The sequence below is a fragment of the Megalobrama amblycephala genome, linkage group LG6 (assembly GCF_018812025.1).
Source record: "Megalobrama amblycephala isolate DHTTF-2021 linkage group LG6, ASM1881202v1, whole genome shotgun sequence".
Classification (NCBI taxonomy): domain Eukaryota; kingdom Metazoa; phylum Chordata; class Actinopteri; order Cypriniformes; family Xenocyprididae; genus Megalobrama; species Megalobrama amblycephala.
This window is the reverse complement of record NC_063049.1, coordinates 33,257,947-33,279,554: the sequence shown is the minus strand read 5'-3', so window position 1 is coordinate 33,279,554 and position 21,608 is coordinate 33,257,947. Positions and strand designations below refer to the sequence as shown.

General features: G+C 39.2%; 1 protein-coding gene across 27 annotated transcripts in view; it reads left to right on the top strand.

The window, feature by feature from the left end:
- Window positions 1–21,608, top strand: part of sox1a (SRY-box transcription factor 1a) — a 118,306-nt gene that overhangs the window by 76,327 nt on the left and 20,371 nt on the right. For 11 of the 27 annotated variants that reach the window (XR_007185381.1, XR_007185379.1, XR_007185378.1 and 8 more), the window contains one exon: window positions 17,571–20,630. The exons of 10 other annotated variants lie outside the window; for them this stretch is intronic. Coding sequence is in view for 1 of the 17 variants with exons in the window: in XM_048194177.1 (XP_048050134.1) it covers window positions 12,957–13,967 (1,011 nt within the window). In the remaining 16 variants the exon portion in view is untranslated. Of the gene's footprint in view, window positions 1–6,170; window positions 9,425–9,515; window positions 9,682–9,729; window positions 13,990–17,570; window positions 20,631–21,608 lie in introns of those variants that run through there. 6 more of the 27 variants (XR_007185375.1, XR_007185369.1, XR_007185377.1 and 3 more) reach the window with 6 other exon arrangements.

Below are 21,608 nucleotides of genomic sequence, written 5' to 3'. Positions count from 1 at the left end.
CTTCACACAACTGCCATTTTAATAGCATATGAACTAACTTCATTAAATAAAAGCTGTCTTTCTTCAACCATTTCTTTCAAACAAACCTCAGCAGGTTGGAGCCATTTTTGTGTGGGTTGTTTTCAACAGTAATCAATTAGAAGACTCTTCCTCATTTAATATTGTCCTTATAGATGTTTTGGTCGTGAAAGCCGTCTAAAGAATTGGCCGCTTTGTGCTAGCATGCTGTGCTACAATACAGGATTTTTATAGTGGACACTGTAATGAGAGCATAATTTCATCCCAAGCGTCAAAGATTATCAGGGTGTCACAACTGTAGAAATATTATGAGGCTTAAGGAGCTGAAGGACAAAAGCAAGTATTTTACAAAGCTATGCACTCACATTATAGCTAAACTTGAATTTACATTTACCCAGAATTTACAGATTTTTTTTTTGTTTGTTTCTTTTTAACATTTATTTTCTCATCAAGTGTAATGGTCTGAATGTCATTCACTCTTAAATTGCATTATCATAACCCAACAAAACAAAATATAATAAACAATGTTCACCTGACTTAATGGAATATGCATTTTGTGGCAAAGTAATTATCTGGGTTTGCAGGAAATAAATGTGTTCTTTTACTGGATGGGACTGAAATAAATTTAAACATTAATGGGTCCCTTGATTTGCATCAAAATAGTGTGTTATTGTCCCTCAGTGTGGGCTGATATTGGATGTGCATTTCTGTCGTTCCAAACCCTCACAATTTTAAAACGCACGGCAAAGTTAAATATGCTGATTAGAGGCCTTATCTGCGACATGGCCCATCTCATCACTTCTGTCAATGCCTGCTTCATTTAAAAAAAAATGCATTTTAAAAACCCAGAGTGGGTAATCGAATAAAAGTGAATTAGTGGGTGGCTTTTTTTTCTCCCACAATTTTAACCTCAGCCAGTTGGCAGAAAATATAGCTGTAAGCAAAATTTAGTGGGGGCTTTTTAGAGGACCAGGCATCTCAGGGCATCAGGGGGCTTCTTAGAAGCTACTAGTCAATAGGAAACTTCAAGACATAAATGAGAAGCGAGAGAAAAGAGAGAGAGCAAGGAGGGAAGAAAAGGGCAGGTGTAGGTAGGGGGCTTTGATCCACTCAGACCTCCTTTACAATGATGACCGTTTCAAACGCTGGGAGCCAGGAGAGGAAAAAAGGAGGCGCTAGGCGCTCACCCGCCGGACTGTGTTACGCACACACGCGAGCACACGTTTGCGCACTCAAAAAGTGGTGGGGTACCGCGTTGACCCTTTCTCACGAAAAAGGGGGAGAAGGGACCAAAGAGCTTTAATTTGGCTCTGGGGAGGCCCCTGCTAGGGGATGGGCTGCTCCCTGCTATCCTTAGGCTAAATTTGCACCTCCTCCCCGGGGAGAGCAGGGGTTTGGGGCAGAGCGAGGGGAAGCATGCTGGGTCATTGGCTGGTGTTGACTTTTTCGCTGAGAGGCTTTTCGGTGTGTGTTGTTAGCGTGTCAGCTCTAATTAGTGTTGTGTAGTGAGGGTTAAATGAGATTACACAGTCTTCAGACCCCGCTGCTCAGCTCATGGGCATGTTAAATAGCCATTTCACACACATACGCGCACACACACACGCACACACTCACAATTCCAGCCGCTAACAGTTTGGATGCTCAGAGTTCGATTGTGATTAATTAAGTGCTCTCTGAGAGACCTCTGTTGCACAAGTCTGTATGGGTTTTATTGCTTTTGTTAATGGATCAGATATTTGTTTAGATGTTATTCTAACTTTTTCTAACTAGATTTTTGGAATCTGCAGTTAATTTTACCCATATATTAGGGTGTGGGTCAATTTGACATTTTTGATTTTTGCATTGGATACTGGTTAACCTAGGATTTTTTTTTTCTTCCTTTTCTTGAAATTTTTGGACTTTTTCTAATTTTAGGGTCATGAACATGCCTGCAAAGTTTTGACACTCTAATGTGTTGTGGAATATGAATACGTACACAATTTCTATTATGATTGTGATGTTTGTGGATCAAATTGATCTGCATATTTCATGGTAAAAAACAGCTGCACAGACCCAAAATAAAAAACTTTTTTTTTTTATATATATGTATTATGATAAGTTAGTTTCTAAACTAACCTCAGAGGGTATTTACTTTTACGTTTATGCATTTGGCAGAAACACTACATTGTAAGATTACATTTTTATTAGTTCATGCATGTTCATTTTGCTGGGAATCGAACCCATGATCTTGGCGTTACTATCGCCAAAGTCTGCTGTTTGAACTCAATGAGAAAGTTGTTTTTACAAGGAGCTGTTCAGGAAATTTAAGATTCACACATGGTTGTTTATTAAAAGGTGAAGAACCACCATCATGCCTTCTTTATCAAACTCCTTTTAAATAGTTTATAATGTAAATAGACAATGTTTTTATTTCAGAGAAATGTTTTAATGAGGTATATTCAAAAACGTGTCACCTGAAAGTATTTTTGAATTTTTGTCTTGTAATAATCTTAAATGTCTTATATAGCTTTTTGTTAACTGTACGTTTTTTTTTTTTTTTTTTTTTTTTCTTGCCACGAAGATAGTCTTGTTGCTTCCATGGCTTTAAGAAAAACATAATTAACCTATTAGAGACCCACATAAGCTTTGTTCCTGTTTCTGCAGGCCAAAATGCAGAGGAAGGTTGATTTGCAAGGACATTGAAAGGAAGTAGTTTAAAGCAAATAATTAATATTTAATATTATTTAATGCTTAAATGGTTATTCAAGTTAATGAATATTTATTGACAAAGGTCAGAGTCGGTTATGAGGCTGTCTCGCTGTTATTTTTCATTTAGCAGGGTGCAGTAATGAATGTATTGTAAGCCGCATTAGTCTCATACTGAAAATCCTCAGATATTGAAGGATAACTTTTTCTGCCTGTGTGTATAATAAGATTAAGGTTATTAGGAGAGGTGTGAGCCATGACCCCATGAGGAGATGAGATGAGGGATTATGCCCCCTCCCTATTTGAAAATGAACTTTATTTCAGTACTTACATAGGGCCGCTCTGATCACACTTTCAAAGACTACAAATGCACTTATGGCTGATGATACAACTCTGTATGATGATCTCATTTCCAGTGGCATGTTTCATAACACTAATCTTTTGTGTTCTGGTACAAAATAACTGCATAACGTATTAAAAATGTCACATAAAAGTGATGACATTTGTCTGATGGCTAAGAATGATGGCTCAAAGACTTGATGGACTCGCATTCTTTTGTTGCAAAGCCTGAATGCTGTGGAATTTGCCATTAACAGCAAATGCAATTAGCTGATACAAGCAGAACTAATAAAATTCAAATTACTCACCTTAGTACCTTACATAGCTTTCGATGCTCTCTAAATAGAGTCTTGGGACAGCCTGCAGAATTCCCTGACCTTAACAATAATTAAAATAACAAAAATAATCTTATGGCAATTGTTTGAGAATTGTAAAAAGTGGCAATGAAGTTAAGTGAAGTTAAAAGGAATGAAAATTGTCATAATTCCCTCACCTTCATGCCAAAATACTATGCCTTACTTTCTTCTTTGAAACAAAAAAGATATTGAGAAATGTCTTCATTCTTCAAAACATTTTCTTATGTGTTTAGCAGGGTGAGTAAATGATGAAAGAATTTTTTATTGTAGGTGAACTATCCTTTTAAGTCAAGTTATGAAGGTGGACATTTTATGAAGAAATAGTTTGACCTGTATAAATGTAGACTATATTCTATAGATTTAACATATAGCATAAGAATTTAATATACTGAAAAGTTTACTGTCACCAAACTGGAGTACAGTTATGTCATTGTTTTTTTTTAATGACGTGGACCATCACATCATCTTTTATACATGACTCTCATACAGTAGGAGCTATTTCTTCAGAGTATAGTGAAGGCTGCGGCTTTATCCGTCAGACCAGTGTGTGTCTGTGTAATTCTCAAAAAGTCAAGCATAGCATCCGTCACCAATAATAGGTACAGCTGAGAGCTCTGGTGCTAACAAGGCCTAAGTGGGAAAGTGGTTAACAAGGAAACCATCGCTCCGTCTCTCTAATGCCAGCCCCTTCTATTCCTTCCTCCCCCAACCAACTCTCTCCCCCCTCCAACAGCCCTCCATCCACTGCATAGCAACCATTGTGCCTTTACCTCGTACTGAAAATGACATGTTTACTCTTGACCAATAGGACTGGTGTACTATATTAAAAGGCACAGCATTGAAATGCATTAGCGCTGTAAGATCTGTTCATCTTGCGCTCTTTTCTCCATCATGAAAATTCTCACACGATTTCTCTTTGCTTACATTTTCTTGTCTCTCTCTCGCTCTCTATCTATCTCACCCCTTCCCCTGTTAACATCCCCCTCATCTTCTTTCCCGTCCTCTCTCCCTCCTCTCTCTGCCTTTCTCTAGTGTTTGGGGGTCTTGCCTGATACCCATTAGCGTTAGGGCTTATTACCTGGGTAATGAGCGACACAGTGTCTAATTAGCCGGGGCTTGGAGAAACTGACATCACTCCAGCCCTGGAGCTGCCACTGCCATTAGCAGAGCTCCTCTAAGTGATCTGTCTGTGGTCTGTTAAAACCATTACATTCATTATGGATCAATCAAAGGAAAAGGTGTTGCGGCTAATTGAGGAGTGGAACAATGCTTAAAATCTTGCCGTAATTGATGGGTAAAAAATGAAAATAAGAAAAACACCCCATCGATGTCTGGATAATGGGTATATACGCTCACTGTGTGATGGATAGATTTTCTTGCATAATGGATGATTGGTTTCTGAGTGAACATCCTGTGTCTTTTAATGAAATTATCTTGAGCAATACCTTAACATGTCCAGTGAGAAGAGCTGTAGCATTATTTGAAGGTTAGCCAAGTTAACTTTTCTTTAAAATATTCCTAGAATATCCTGGGTTTTCTGTTAAATGCATTCGGTATACCTACCATAATCTTGTTACACTTTCCCTGTTTGTTTTGTAGTAAATTACACATTGTTTACTTCTTGACTCTTTCTGAAAAATATCTTAAGACAAGACACCCCAGGTGAATAGGCTAAAAAAAAACAACTAATAAATATCACCGTAATTCCCCAGTTGATTGATTAGGAATTGAAAACATTTTTTGTAGTACAAGTTTTCTGAAATGTTATGTTAGCTAATTAAATATGCACTAGTTTGCATAAATTTCTACAACAAAAATCTGAGATAAAGTCAGGTTCAAAATTCTTTTCATTTATTTTACATATTAAAGCGGAACTCAGTAAGATTTGCGAAGCTCCCCCTACAGGTTCCTTCAGTGAATCACACTGTCGTAAATACTCCAAGCGCAGCTCTGGACTACAACGACTACAACGCTCACCAGCGCAGTAGTTTTGCAAATACAATACAAGAAATCTCGATGGAGGTGGGTAATTTTCGAAATTGTCTTATAAAGTCATAATATATACATTGTTTTTGAATTACCGTAAAGCATTTTGTCACTCTCGCGTGAACGCGAACATGAGGCGAGATTGTGTCGGGTCGGCGCAGCTCAACTTGCAAGTGCTGTTTTCTGGCGTAGACGTGCCAGAAGGGGTTAGCGCACGCCTCAAACACACCACAAGTCAATTAACCATCGTAAGGACTTAGAAAACTATTTATGAAGGTAAAAAAGTTACTTAGTTCTGCTTTAAAGTCAAAGGTTTTTACAAAGGGGATTTTGGATATCTCCTTTTATCACTCCATACATCAGAAAATACTGTCAACAGGCAGAAAAAAATAAAATTTCACCAAATATATATGAACAAACACCTCTGTAAAAACCTTCAGAATTAAAAACTGTAATGTTTTGTAAGTGCATGTACTGTAAGTGCTACTTAAGTATGGATTTCTAGCTCAGTGCAGGAGAAAAAAAAAACTAATTTTGAGAAAACGGCCTTTAAAGATAATGTATTGTAATTGAAATCTACAGACACAAATAGATTAAACATTTAAAAGTGTATTTTGGATGTTTTCTTTCCACTAGTATGAAAAAACACTTTATAAAAAGCCCAAAAGCCCTAAATCTCAAAATTAACAAACAACAATAATAATAAAATATTAAATCATATTTTTATTTAAAAACAAGCAAAAAGTGATTCAAAAGGTAAACATTTACACTGACTATTTGTGGTGCATTTAAAAGTTTTAATATTAAAACATTTCTTATCAAGTGTCCAAACTGTATCAGAGAAATGTCGTCTTCTTTTTTTCATTTTTTTTTTTTCATTTGGGACATCCATCTCCTCTCTGCCACATTTTGCCTTTAATTTGAGAGATTTGGTAAGTTAGCACAACCAAGTCTGGTGAAGTTGATGTATTTGATGGCGGAAAGGAGGACCTCTTAAAAGCCCCAACACGCTTTTAGATTTGACCCCACAATTTTTCTTCCCTTTTGGTCTCATGGCCTCATCTCTCTCTCTTTTTTGTGTCTTAAAACATACGAGGCAGCAGACAGCTCTGGACAGAGATATGAGGAGCCTTCAAAGCCGTGTTGTGACTGCTGTTTCATCTCAGTACAAAGGGTTATGCCGAAATGTGTTCCGCCTTTCAGTATATTTTGCATTTATGCTAATGATGCATAAATCAACAGGGCGCTTTTCTCGGCACCACCATATGAATCTGTAAACAGACCGTGGAAGTTATGCCATCAAATATGATTTCACTTTTACCATTAGCTGTGTCCCTGAATCTTTTTGACACCCTGACTTTTTGATAAGTTCAAAAAATGTAATGCAATTAAAAACATTTTTTTAATACTATTTTTTCCCCAGTAAACTAATGGCTTCAGCATAACCTTGTAAAATAATTCACGCAGTCGAGCTTGCCCTAAGAGTTCATTTAACACTGATAAAACTTGATGAATTGAGTTACCGTTTGATTAAACTAAATGATCGGCAAACGTACATGACTTCACTCAAACTAATCCTCGTAATGAGAGTGTAATTGCCTAAAACAAGCAAATAATTCCACCCGGCGATATCGACAAATACTAATGAGGCCTGCTAGAAAAGGGTTACGGTATTTGTTTACACGGGAGAGCGAGGGAGCCTGGGAAGAGCTGTGGCAGAGGGGAAAAAAGGCAGGATTATTTGTAATTACGTGTGCCAAGTGTTTAATGCAACAGATTGGACACAATGGCAGTGGCAGAATCAGCTGCATATGAGTCCTCCATTATCCTGCAGTGGTGAAGTTGGGAGACAGATTGCCGCCGTAAGCAACACAGACAGGCTTGACACCTGCTCGCGGCTCTCCCGCTCATACCACCACTGGGGAGAGGAAACCTGATTAACTGCGCTGTGCTAATAGAGAGAGGAAATTAACACAGCGGTATCCTAGTGAAGGAGAGCTATACTCAGAGAGGGGTGTTTAACCACTGGCAGCCAGAAAAGCCGTGGTGAGAGATTAATGAACTGTGCAGTGATGGAGCTCAGAGTCGTGCTGTTGATGGGGCTCAACAAGTCTCTGTTTGGGGCTAATGATTCTGCGAAGACACTGCACACGTTATGGCACCGGATAGCGCTTTCCTCCAACGCCGAGCTCCGATGCACATTTCGGCATAAAATTAAGGGCAGTTAGACATGGATAAACCTAATCGTTGCCTGTTGCCATGTAATTACTTTTCATAACACTCTTCATTATATGCTAGAGCGTAATGCTATTCAATAAATTCATTCTCTTTTGTTTTGGTTGTTTGGGTAAATCTGTGTAAATATACATAGTTCCTGTCTGTGTGTTGAAGTTCCTCCCATGTTTAATATGTATGAGGGAGGGAGAAATGAATTGGATTGAGTGTGCAGAATCAAACTGACTCTCCTAGAGATTGCTGCAGTGGTTGCCTTTAGGTATTATTTAAGTGACAGGCTTTCTTTTCATTGGGTATCATGAGGCATGTGATAAAGTCTAGACTGTCTGGAGTATATTCCCTTCAATCGTTGATAATCTCCCTACAGAGCATTTAACTTGGAGCTGAGAGAGCGCCTACTTGGAAAGAATGCTATTACACATTTGCAGCTGATGGAAAGACCCTCAAGACCCTTCATGTTTTTGGAGTAGTGAGTTGATGTTTGCAGTCAGGTTAAGTGAGTTTGTGGAATAGCAATTTAAATGTTATCTTGCACATGCAGCATGCACATATATGTTATGTGTTACTCTTTCCCCATACTTTACCCTACCTGAACGAGCATTGAAAAGTTTTGAATTTTGCTGGTCGGAGGGTGACTGAAAAGATGCCCATGAGTTTTGAGGGAACACGGGTCATCGGGAGACCGAAGGCAATGTAAATGTTTGCCATCAGATGGCATTGATGTGTGTCTCTTTGAGTTCTTCTGAACGACGACAACAGTTTCACACTCAATGAAAGCCTGTCAGAACCATGTGGTGGCAAGCTGCTGCTGCCCAAAACCCTTGAATGGCATCAGAAAGCTGTAAGAAACAAGTTTGTGGCTTATGGCGTACAGTTATTGAATATGTACCCTATTTTGACATGGTGAAAGTTGTGGCCGTAGCATTACTGAACAATATTTATTGGAATAATTATTTTTGTGTATGTTGCATTATTCCACTACAAGAACAGAGGTTTTCATCGTGGATCAATGTGTTGTTTGCTAAATACTGTTTGATATTTTGTTTGGTAAAATAATGAAAATACACATTAAATAATATGATTTTAAGTTAACGTCAACCATTAATTTTATTGCAAGAAAACTAAAGTAAAATTAAAATGTAAAAGTCTGGCTGTATACAGTGTGGCACAATGGGCCAGACTATACAGGGGGCCCTGCTCTGTCTCTATTCACCAAGGGGCCTGAAAAAGTTTAAAGACCGGGATCATGAAGACAGCAACTTTTTCAGAACAGCATTGTAAAACACAGCCTTGGAGGTAATATAATTTTTTGTAAAACCTATATTTTCTCATTATCACTGACCGTAGTTTGCAGAAATGATTTTTGCTCAAGGAGTGAGCTTGTTTTTTTTCATTGCCAGCAATGAGTAACTAAAGTGCTGTCTTTTAAGAATATCCTTAAATTTTGATGAACCGCATGTTTAGGAAGAGTGAGAACGACCGGGTTAATTAAAGTTATTGAGCGTAATGCTCTTCAGAGCCATGCAGCAGAGGCAATGGGGGCAGACTTTTGTGGTGATGTCGGAGTGAAGGCTGCAGACCGTTTTTTTCGGTGATGCTGCCGCCGGGTCCGTTCTTCAAGTTCGTTTCCAAGGAGGAGAGACGCCTCGCGCCAGGGCTCCGCCCCCTTCTCCTGAATGCGCGAGCAGCTGCTTTCAAACCCAACTGCTCAATTCCATTCATCCTCGAGAGGGAACAAAAAAGTGGCTATTTATTAGAATACTTGTTTTGTATTGTTCCGCGTCACACAAAAGGGGCTTTATTATGTAAGAAGGAACCCTTTCGCCGGGAGAAACAATAACTTGAAATTGTCTTTAGAGTCTATAATAAATTTCATTTTCTTGTCTCTCTCCTCAGTGTGTAGTGAGTGGTGGGACTGGGAGCTGGGTATGGCTGGCCTTGGCACACTAAGTGTAGATTTTTAGCAAGGATGGCGGTCTGGCGAGTGGCTTTGGCTGGGTTAGGACAGCGATAGAACCGGTAAGGACGATTTTACATCACTGCAAATGAGGGACAGTGGAACGTAAGTTTATATAGCTTTAAAACAAAATTTAGATTGATATGTATTATCTTCTGGCAAAAGTCTTACATCTGAATATATTAACTGATTGTAAATGAGATGTTCTCATCTAGAAACTTGATATTTTTATATCGATGTCGCCTGCATAACTGATTCTTAGCAGAAATGAAGTTCGGTGCGCACGAACTGCGCCATAAAGCCTGTAAACGGAAAGCTGTGATTTGTCGTCAGTTATACTGAGCTACATGATCGCATGATGTATAACGTTACTGTGTGTCGGATAAGAGATTTTAACGCGAGTTTTCCCCTTGTGAACAAACCGGAGACTTCTTTCAGTCTACCGGTCGGTCTAGTGTCGGCAAACGCGTATTTTATCGGAAGACTTAGAAATAATTGTCGAAAGACTATAACACGCGTTCGCGTTTACAACATTAAGCAGGAACAATTCTTGAGGGAAGTCAGACAGTTTGGCCCTCTAAGTTTTTTTCCCCCCTTTCTTTTTCTTTTTACATTTGCAGCTTTAAAAGACTACCTGCAACGGCAAACCAGCTCAGTTGTCCAATCATTTAAATTTAAATATTATTTAAATAAAGTTTAAACGTAAAAGTTTACATTTAGTAGGCTAACTAAATGAAATGTTCATTTTAAAATATGTAAGCCAGCGTATATATGCTGATTAAACGTATCGTATTTTTACCTGTAAAAAATAAATAAATAAAAAATAACTTTGGTCTTGTGACTATTATACGAAATGAACTTTTAGATAGAGTATTGATCAACAGATTGTCACAATCATCTGTTTAACAGGATATCATTTCCATGCGTCTAAGCCATCGTCTTACCACATCCCTTGTTAAGTCAACCTGTTCAAAAGAAGAGTCACACAAAGGACTTAAACAACCAAATTAGGTTAAACAAGTCTACAACAACAAACAAGTTTAGGACGCTTTAATTTTGCAGTGAAATACTTTCATGGTAATGAACAGCTCCACACACAGTGAAAGCTCATATAGTCAAGAGAAGACTTGGGCTACAAATATTTAAATTATTATATTTTATCAAATTGGTTGATTTTATTAATCAATTCCCATTTTGCTTATTGATATTTTGGAATCATAAATTATATAAAGTAGGCTGTTATATTCCAGTCCCCCGTTCCATCCCCTTCCCCTATTGTCACAAAATAATGTTTTATGAACTGAACGATTAAAAACATACTTGTGAGATACCTGTTAAACTCACTTCATTTTAACTTTTCAGTCTTTAGTTGTTGTTGTTGTTGTTGTTTTAACTACCAAGGACATCTCTGTAATATTTTTACTACAATATTGTGTGTTTTGGACAACTGTAACCCCAGCTCTCGCACGTGCGTTAACAGTGCCCTATTGCCCCCAGCGCGCGCAAAACAAAGACTCTGTGAAGAGCGCGACACTGAAGCAGAATGAGAACTGACAGTGAACGCTGTTTCAGCAGGGTCACAATGTGGTTTACTAATCCGAATGATATTCAAATGTATTAAATAAAATGACAAAAATGTGGTGTTGTTTAATCTGCCTAATCGTTACCATAACATTAACAAAATGAGAAAAAAATTAAAATAAATTCAAATTGCCTTTTTATTTGGATAGCTTATGGCACATATTCATTTTCAGTTTAAATGAAAAACAATCAAATAACTACTATAATTTCTAATAATGTGTAGTACTGCATTATATAATTATTGTATTATTGTTCATGTTGGTGGTGCTTGCTTTGGTGTTGGCATATTTGAAACAAAACAAATATTATAAATAAAAAACAATTCCTTTCTGAAACCTTTCATATTTATTAGTGTGTAGTAACATGACTTAATAAAATCTTGTAATTCTAATACAAACCTAATAAAAACGGGGGAAAAAATGAAGAATTAAATGAAAAAAAAAAAAAAAAGGAAAAAACTAATTATGTTATAAACATAAAATGAGTAGCTAGAGACTGGAGACCACCATTAAATAAATGAAAAATAATATATATTTTATAGGGGCAATGAAGTGCCCTGACTATCTTTTGTTTCTTGTTATATATTCAAAAATATAAAACATCCCTAAAGAATATACATTGAAATGATATGTCTTGTGTGTCCTCAAACTGGATGGCGTTCCAGGGCAGGTATATTTGTCTCAACATTTTTCTCAATCGGTCGTGCAATTGGATCACATTTTGTACAATTATCCTTGCATTAGGTAAATAAAATTAGCAGTCTAATTTTCATTCAGACAACGCCTCCTTGTTTGCCTTATATAGCCTTTTTATTTTGAGATAACTTTAGAATTTCTGAGTTTTCCATACCAATTTTACGCGCAACAAAATCTTAGCAGTGCACCACCAGACGGCAGTATCCTCGATTTAAAATTGTTTACCTCTTAAAATATTGTGTTTTTTTATTTTGTTTATGTCAAAGAATAACTAAATATGAAGTGAATTGTATGTGTTGATTATCTTTGGCTGAAAAGATGGAATTGAACGCAATGTGAAATGAGGGTCTCATTTGACGTTTTTAAGCCTATTTTAGACAACAAACTGATACATTCATTTCGACCGTTTTTTTTCCTTCTTCCCTTTTACAGTTTTATAATCACAGATATCCAGCAACATAGCTTACAAGTGGTTGGCTACCCTAGACGTTTTTTTTTTACACACAAAGATTTGGCAAGACGTCAGGAGGAAGCATAGCAGCTATTACAGTTATTATAAAGAATTAGATCGTATCTTGTAATGTCATCTAAATGGATAAAATCTACCATTTGTCCTCTTGTTCATTTATTGCAACCATTGAAGAGGCTCAAACTGCTACCTCAGTATTTACTCTACTTTAGAGGGGGCGGTGCTGACCCTTCGCGCACCCCGCCTACTAGTTCTTTCCTCGCTGTCTACGTCACTCCACCGAACTCCATGCAAATCGCTCCTCGCTGGAACGCCATTGGCCGCTCGCTCATTTTAATCGCTGTCAAAACGCATCATATGGCCGCCGCTTTAACTAACTCTTCAACTCCACTAGGAAAAGTAACTCAAATGCACGTTCAATTAATGTGGATGTGAAACGGCAGTCGGAGGCGACACTAAACAGGCTACAGGAGCAAAAAGAGACCCTGAAACTAACAGCAAACGGTTGGGAATAAGCTGAATTCCACATTTCACCGGAGCTCCACTGGCTCGTGAAGCACCTGCTTCAAGCGGACTACAGAGCGCCGAAAGTTCATGCTTTTTCTCTGCTAGCTGAGAACTTTTAAGCCACTTGAATGTATAGCATGATGATGGAGACGGACCTTCATTCCCCTGGACCCCAAACCAACACGAATCCAGGGCAAACGGGTCCAAATTCGGGGAGCAAAGCCAACCAAGACCGCGTAAAAAGACCCATGAACGCTTTTATGGTCTGGTCCCGGGGCCAGCGCCGAAAAATGGCTCAGGAGAACCCCAAAATGCACAACTCTGAAATTAGCAAAAGACTCGGTGCTGAGTGGAAAGTGATGTCAGAGGCTGAAAAGCGGCCCTTTATTGACGAGGCGAAGCGGTTGCGAGCCATGCACATGAAAGAGCATCCGGATTACAAATACAGACCGAGGCGCAAAACCAAGACCCTGCTTAAAAAGGACAAGTACTCGTTGGCTGGCGGCTTGCTCGGCGGTGCGGGTGGCGGGGTCGGAATGAGTCCTGGAGGGGTCGGCCAGAGGTTGGAGAGTCCTGGGGGTCACGGAGGCTCGGCCAGCGCTGGCTACGCGCACATGAACGGCTGGGCGAACGGCACTTACTCCGGCCAGGTGGCCGCCGCGGCGGCAGCGGCTGCGATGATGCAGGAAGCTCAGCTCGCTTACAGCCAGCACCCAGGTAGTGGGTCTCACCATCACCACGCTCATCACCATCACCCGCACAACCCTCAGCCCATGCACCGCTACGATATGACTGCTCTTCAGTACAGCCCCATCTCGAACTCCCAGAGCTACATGAGCGCTTCTCCGTCCGGCTACGGTGGGATATCATACACGCAGCATCAAAATTCCAGCGTCGCCACTTCTGCGGCCATCGGCACGCTGAGCTCGCTCGTCAAGTCCGAACCCAATATAAGCCCTCCGGTTACCACACACTCCCGAGGCCCCTGCCCCGGAGACTTGAGAGAGATGATAAGCATGTATTTACCGACCGGGGAGTCCGGGGATCCGTCTGTGCAGAGCAGACTGCATGCCTTACCGCAGCACTATCAGAGCACAACTGCCGGAGTAAACGGAACTGTCCCATTGACGCATATTTGAAACAGCTGATGGAAAGTGATGGGTAACACTCCACCAAAAATATTTACCTCTTTTTTTAGATTGTCATTAAACTACTTTTGTACAGAATGTTTTATGATGTTCTTGTAAATTAAAGGTAAATATTGTTTCGATTGCAGTTCGGAGAGAAACTGAGATCTAATGAAATGGATCACTTTCAGTGAAACATTGTTGAAATATGACGTCTTTAAAAAGGATTCTGACTGCGTTTCTGGCCTCGCCAAGAAATATGCGACACACTGTTATTCTTTAAATATTTAAGTTTCTGTGCAAATTGACTTTTGAGTTGATAATAACAAAAGTCTAGCGTGAATAACACAATGAAATGTTTTTGAGAGCCCATAAAGAGTTTCCTGCTTATTACATTTACCAAAACGTTTGTATACGTGAATTAATGTACCAGATTTATGTTGTAATATTTCTTGTAAATTGTGAATAAGTTTTAATATTTCAAAAGACTGGCACGTCACTGCTGCTGTACATAATTTATGACATGCATTCCTGCCAGTTCAAATCTTAACCTTGCGTTGATTCATGGTCTAAATAAAATTGGAGAAAAAGTTACTCTGCTTTAAATTGGTGTTAGTTTTGTTACCTACCAGACTGTCATTTAACATGTGTTTGATTTACCACACTATCTAGTGGACACTTTCTCTTCGTTGATTGAAGACAAAATATTAATCGGCAGGTATTAAAACTTTATTTTGCTTTAAGACCTTTATTTTTAATTTGTATTTTACAAGCTGCTAATGAGATCTTTGAAAGCATCAAAAACGGGGAAAACGTATTTTCTAAATAGGTCACACTTGATCTTACCCGTCATAGGAACTTGAATATTTTTGTTTACAATAAATATGCATCAGAACCTTTGGTGGAAAAATAATTTTACAAAGGCCTGTAGACCTTTAATGTGTATTTTAAACGTGTGTCATACTTTTGTCATTAGTTTTTAATTTGAGAGTCATTCATCATTTTATTCAAGTGCCTTTATAATAAGCCGTCTGATTCGGTAAACTAAATTAATAATATATGAAGGATAATTTTAAAAACATAAATATGAGTTTAAAAAAATGAAGAAAATAATAAATATTTTATTGCATTAATGCAAATATTATAACTTTCTTGAATGTTGTTAAAGTCGCCTTGCAGAAGTTTAACCTATCAGAATATCCTTTACTAAATGTACTTCAAAAATATGTTTATTCATAATTTGAATTGTTTGTTTACTTATATAATTAGGCTGTAGCTGTGTACCCAGTTCACCATTGCTTCTTCCATTGTAGACTTTGATTGGTACCTAAGGTGTATAATTTTGAGTACTCGAAGCATGAAGCAAACTATCATTATACGTGTATCATGTAGGTTAGGGTTGGTTTGACAACTTGCGTCACATTTCATGCACTGAAATGCATTAACTTTGTCATTTCGTCTCAATAATATCTCAATATCTCAATAATATTTGCAGTTTAAGTTTTATGCTTTTACCTGTATTTCAAACCTTATTTGTTTTAATCATTGGAGTTGTATGGGTAGATTTTGTTGGGTAAAAACCCTTCATTTGAAAACGAATTCACCTGTTAAACAGTACATCTGCGTGTTTAAAAACATAATCTATGTAAAAAGCTTTTCACTCGAGATGTTTATAATATTTTGGATAATGAAGAGCTCGTGTTTCACTTTTTTAAAGTAGATTTCAATTCACATATGCGTTTGAGTAGGCCCACCGATTAATCAAAACACGTTTGTACTGCAGTACCACTGTAGTCTCTTATTATATGAAAAGTGTGTGAACCTTTTCATTTCGTGTGTTATTTACTGGTGGTGTTTATTTATTCTTGAGTCGCTGTGAATAATTAAGTTATTATTTTAAGACCTTCATGGCTGAACATAAGCACGGGCAAAAGGATGTTTAACAGTAACCTGGATCAGCCAGCAGAGACGCTGACCTCTGGGACAGAAAGTCAAAGGTTATTACAATTACCTTCTGTCTCCCTGGGGCTAGTTTAGCAACAAGTGTCAGAAGCGCAAAGCCGCAACACACTACGGCTCCAGACGTCCCTTTTCTTGTTTGGATGCGCACGTGAGGCCTTGAAGTCTGCAAGTGCCACTTCACGCACTTGAAAAAAACGAAAAAAAAAAAAAACGAAGCAGAACAGAATCAGGAGTGCTATAACTGCAATATACATCATAACTTGAACGATCTCGATTGCAGCATATATATTTTTTAACAGCCCACTGAATTAGCCGTTCTTCTTTTACACTTAATGCAGTCATTTTTGTATGTTTTATTTGTCACGTTTCTTTCATGAAAACAGACCTTACATTAAACTGTCAATTATTCTGAACACACACTTTCCTTTCCCCTCCACTTCTACATGAGAATGTCCACTTTGTATTTATCTGCAGATGAAAAACTACACGGATTAGCGCCGAAAATAGAGAGGCGGAGAACCAAGTCACGGCACTTGCCAGGTTAAAGAGAAGCGTTCTGGTAAATTTAACCAAAATAATTTACTACCCCGCCAAAGGAGGGGAAGGCACGCGAGGTGGGATGGGTGAAAAGGATGGGATGGAGTTCGAGGTGGGAGGGGTGGCGGTGGACTCGAACCAATAAATCGTCTCAACGTGCGATACCCTTATCTTGTAGCCACCGATATATTCTGTGCTGGGAAGCCATCAACACTGCTGGCTCGTATGAAAACTCCCGATCTCTTGCACTCGCTGTCCTAAATGGGGATAATTAGCATCACTTTATCACGCCTCTGCATATTTTCTCCCTTCTCCAAAAAACCCGGTACGCTGCTATTGGTCGCTGCTCTGTCACAGAAGATTACGGAGACAGATTGCACGGAACGAATGTGCTGAACGAGATTAGGGAGGAATAGAAATAGCAACTGGGCCAATAAATTCCTCGCGAGGGCCTTATCGTGCAATTACACGTTGACATGTTTAACAATCTTGCTGCCTCTTAATCCTGCGCCCTTCCAAGAGGCGAGATGCTGCGCCGTAATTTCTGCAGTCTGCGATTCCGAAGCAGTAATTTAAGCATGTATGCACAACGCCACGAAAAAGCAACTTTGTTCAAACTTTTATTTAGCGAAATGTTGCTTTCTTTCAGCTAATTATAAATTATTTGTTCCACACCGTGACCAGCAGTCTCTTTTAACCGCGGCAGACACCGACCAGGGGCCCGGGCATGTAAATCAGCCCCTTAAGTTTCACTACGATTTTTGTCTGAATTGCGTCATTATTGCTCGGAAGAGCAAACAGTAGGCTAATTCAGTGGACTAATTTAGTGATGCACCCATGGGATTGCTTTTCACAGATTTTCTCATGTTGTTGTGCATCACTGAGAATCCAATTACCATTATAAAACGACTGCTGTTCAAAAAGTCTAGACTGCTTTATCTAAAAAAAAAAAAAAAAAAAAATGCTAGCTGACCAATGCAAGGCTATATGAATTTTTCAAGGCGCTTATGAAGCAAACTGCTTGTTTAATAAACTACCCTTTCGTACCTTAACTGTCTGTTTTGTCTTTCTCTCTCTCTCCTCTCTCTCTCTTTCTCTCGCCCTCGTGTTCGGCAGAGAGGTCTGTGTAAGGATGATTGTGAGAGACTCTGCTGGAATTTGGCAGGCCCGCTGCTTGGAGAGGCGCCCCACGCTGTGACTCCCATTCAGCGGTCCAGCGCGCTGTGAGGTTGGGAAGTTTCACTGAGCCGTGCACTCAATGGCTCCACAAAGCTGATTACAAGCCCCAGCGAATTCCTGAAGGGACCGGGCAGCCACGCAGGTGTGCGGGAAACCGGGGCAACCCTTCAGAGTTATAGTGACAGAGCAAGACAAGCCGGGAGACCACACAAAAAGCAAAGCGTCCCAGGAAGCGGCCAGGGATTTGGTGGGAAAAGAACACCTTAAATGTCCTCTCCCTTGTGAGCGAAAAGAGAGGAGAAACTTTCCGAAGGCCTATTAAAATGATGCTCAGCCTTCTCAGGACAGTGAACTAAAATGGCTGTGCATCCGAAGCATATTTTGTGTTTATTTTGCCATATGCATTTTGAATTGTCCGGTGTCTCACGATTGGGGTTCAGGGTTAACAACGATTCATAAAACGTAAAGGCCTGCTCTGCCTCACTGTGCCCAATTCATTCTCCCTGGTGCGAAAAATCTACATCAATGAAGCAGACAGCGTATTTAATTAGAGCGGAGTCTAACTATCAATTACTCAGGAAAAACACAGGATCCCCAAGGACCGGTAATCAGCGCGCCAACAGTCGGTCGCGCGCTCATTACAGCAAAGCGACAGGCGGGAATAATAATCAGGGCGCGGCGACGCATCTGCCCACAGTATTTCCACAGCGTCCTGTTGCCTCTCAGAACTTTAATAACTCGTCGTTTTTACTCCGTTTCGCCCTGTGGTAGGACGACATGACACTTGTTAATGTTGTTGGTGTATAATTTAGGCCCAATGTCAGTTCTCTTTTGGACTTTAGTCTAAATAGGCCTATAGTCCATGAATGTTCAGTTTACTTTACATAACTTACTTAGGCCTAATTAACATTTCGTAACAAGTTTTTTTTTTTTTTTTTTTTTTCGTTGAATCTACTTAAGTTCGTAAAATATAGGTTCACTTTTGTGTTAATTTGTGTTAGCATTTTTAGTTCCCAGTATGATTAGCATGGACCTGAATGGAAAGAGTAGCCTACATTTTTTAATTAATTGTTTCATTGACTGTTAACTGTTTTATTAATTTGTTTGTTGGTTTTGGGGAAATATGAAAAAAAATGAGGCTTGAAGTTTTAGCATTGAGGTGAGGAGAGGAGCTTGTTTAGTTTTAGGAGAAATGCATTGAATTAAGTTATGCTACATAAAGAGAAATTGCTGTACAAATGTCAGTGTTCGTCTTGAGCTTTCTGCCAACATTTAGCATGCTAACGTGCGTGGTTGTTAGCAAGCAGTTAGTAGAAAGAAATTCGTCTAAGTTCTTAATTTTATTGGGTTTTCTCATTCCAATTTGGTTGCGGCTACTCAAAGTATTCAAGTTGACTTTACATGGACATTTTATGTCAAAAACATTTTCACAAATCAAGTTTAGCCAAATAATTATTTATTTTATAAATATAAAATATTTTCGAGTGCATCATCTTTCATTCACTGGACATCAACGTACCACAGAAAGTGTTCTGCCAACATTTCCTCAGTTTGAGTGAGGGCTCAGTCTTACTTTATGCGGCTAATTTAATCCTCCGCAGAGTCAACAAGGGCTAATTGAGATCAGCGGGGCGCAAACATCCATTCACAATCAGTTTCTCCCGTGCCCTGGATTGTCCCGTTAAGTCGTTTTGCGTGGGGTTTAGGACTGGGAAGTAACCATATTGTGGCAGTCTATAGATCAAGACTATGTTGGCTTTGATTCCTGAATTATACAAATAGCAAAGGTCTCTGAGATATAGGCATGTTTCAGTTCCCATGCTTAGCCTTATAAATATGCTATAAATCTATTCCAGTCTTGGCCTCACCTGTGTCCTGTCACCCCTGCTGTCCTCATGTGATTAGAGGACAAAAGCACTTACCCGGCCCGGCTATGGTAGTCAATCAACCACAACGGACTATGCTAATTGAGGGGAAAGGCGAGAGGAAGACGAACAGTGATCCCAATTGTTCGGCGAATTTCACAGCTCAGCGCAGCTGCAATGCTACTATTCTCTCCCAATACACTCTTCCATCACTTCTAACACAACCCTACTGTAAGCCGAAGTCTGTGCGAACAGGAAGAGAATTTGAAATACTCGCGATTTTCCCACAGAAGTTGATATATTAGATCAGAAACAATAGCAATGCGGCATATAGTCTACAGCTGAAGAGGGAAATGGGACGCGCTCTAAAGTTGTTGAGGAGCTGTCCAGGTCCTGAAATAAACGCGACTCAAACACAACCTCCGTATATGTTCTCTGTTGGGCTATACCGCGAGCGACACATTTTCAATAAGTAAAATAAAAAAAAAATAAGTGAAGTAGTAGTTTTTCTAATTATCGCTCTGCTTTTATTTTTCTATACTCAGATTCCCCTTGATCGAAAGTCAAAGTTAGTGCTCGAGGTTGTACAAATGCAATGCTTGTCATGGCGAGCTTACATGCCTTGTGAGCTAAAGATTTGAACTTAAATGAAGTAATAAGCGCTACATTTGGTGTATAATAGACAATTTAGCACAAATACATCTATTCATTTATGCAGACAAAAAGGGTTTGAGTATTTTGAAAAATCTATTTACTATGTCATTTTACAAGTCTAGTCATTTGGTTCCGATCAGCCTTTGTTTTTGTTTGGCTTTCTCCCATTTTTCAGTCTGAGATCAAATATTCACCTAGAAAACAACTTGTAGCACATATACAAAAAGAATGACAACTTTAACTGTAAATTACTTTTTCCTCGCATCTAGTTTGACCCATCTCACAAGGTGCCCTTCCTCTCAGCAGGTGTCAGAAAATAGGCCTGAGAATTGTTTGTGTTATACCACTGCTGGAGTCCCACTGTGCTTCTGTATTTTGTGATGGGATAAACTTTGACTGTGTCTGATTGTGTTGCTTTTACATCTGAAAGAGGGAGGGAGAGACAGAAAGAAACAACAATAAAAGAAGTTGATGTTTATGGATTGGTCATTGATTTTGTTGCTCTTGGCTGTATGGGCCCCTTTTTTTAATAAAGACAGGCAAGGATATGGAAGCGTGTGCAGCAGCGCAGGCTAAAGCTGCAGGAGTGGATGGAGTCCGCGTGGACAGTCGCTGACAGTTGAAGTACCTGCCCTGAGGACTGCGTGACGGATTGGGGGCAGCGGGGTTAGGGGTGATAATAACACACCCCACTGTGTGTTATTACTTAAAGACTGTGCTGGGCTGAAATGACATTGTAATGGGATGGGGCTTTTTGCCACGTTTTCACGGCACTGGGTGCTCTCACTCAGCAACTTACTTCCCGCTTCTGTGTCCTCTTTTGTCTGGCATATAACTGCTTGTTTGCCACCTCCCTGTCTGTTCCCTGTCCCTCTTTCTCTCACTCTTCCCTATTCTTTCTAGTGTCTGCTTACATGCATTACAGAGACTCACTTTTATGCATGCATAGGTTCCTGGCAGAATATGCAGAAATTTGGTGCATAATTTTTTTGTTCTTCCTCTAACACTGAAAAAGCTTATGCCTGTACTAGCTTCAGTTCACCTTCCACGCTTACTACTGAACACATGGCCTGTCTGGCTTTGATCATAACTGTGGCTCTGCAATGAGCTTTATTGAGATCCCCCTCAGTATACGACAAGTACTCATGTTTCGAGCAAGTTATCGTAAACAAAACTACATTTTCTACTCAGAACATTAATAGCAAAACATCTGTCTTTTTGTTTTGTGGTGTATTGTTAAAAAAAATGGCATAAATAAAAGAGTCCTTCTATATGAAAGGATCCAGAGCATATAGATTTTGTTTTTGAATGTGTGTTTGCGGTTAGTTTGTGGTCTGCAGTGACAAGCCCCTGGCGTGACTAAGGTGGCACTCATATTGTGAATAATAAGCAGCTTTGCCTCTAATTCTTTCAGTTCTTACATATAGATGGACTCCCTGTGTTCATATACAAAGTT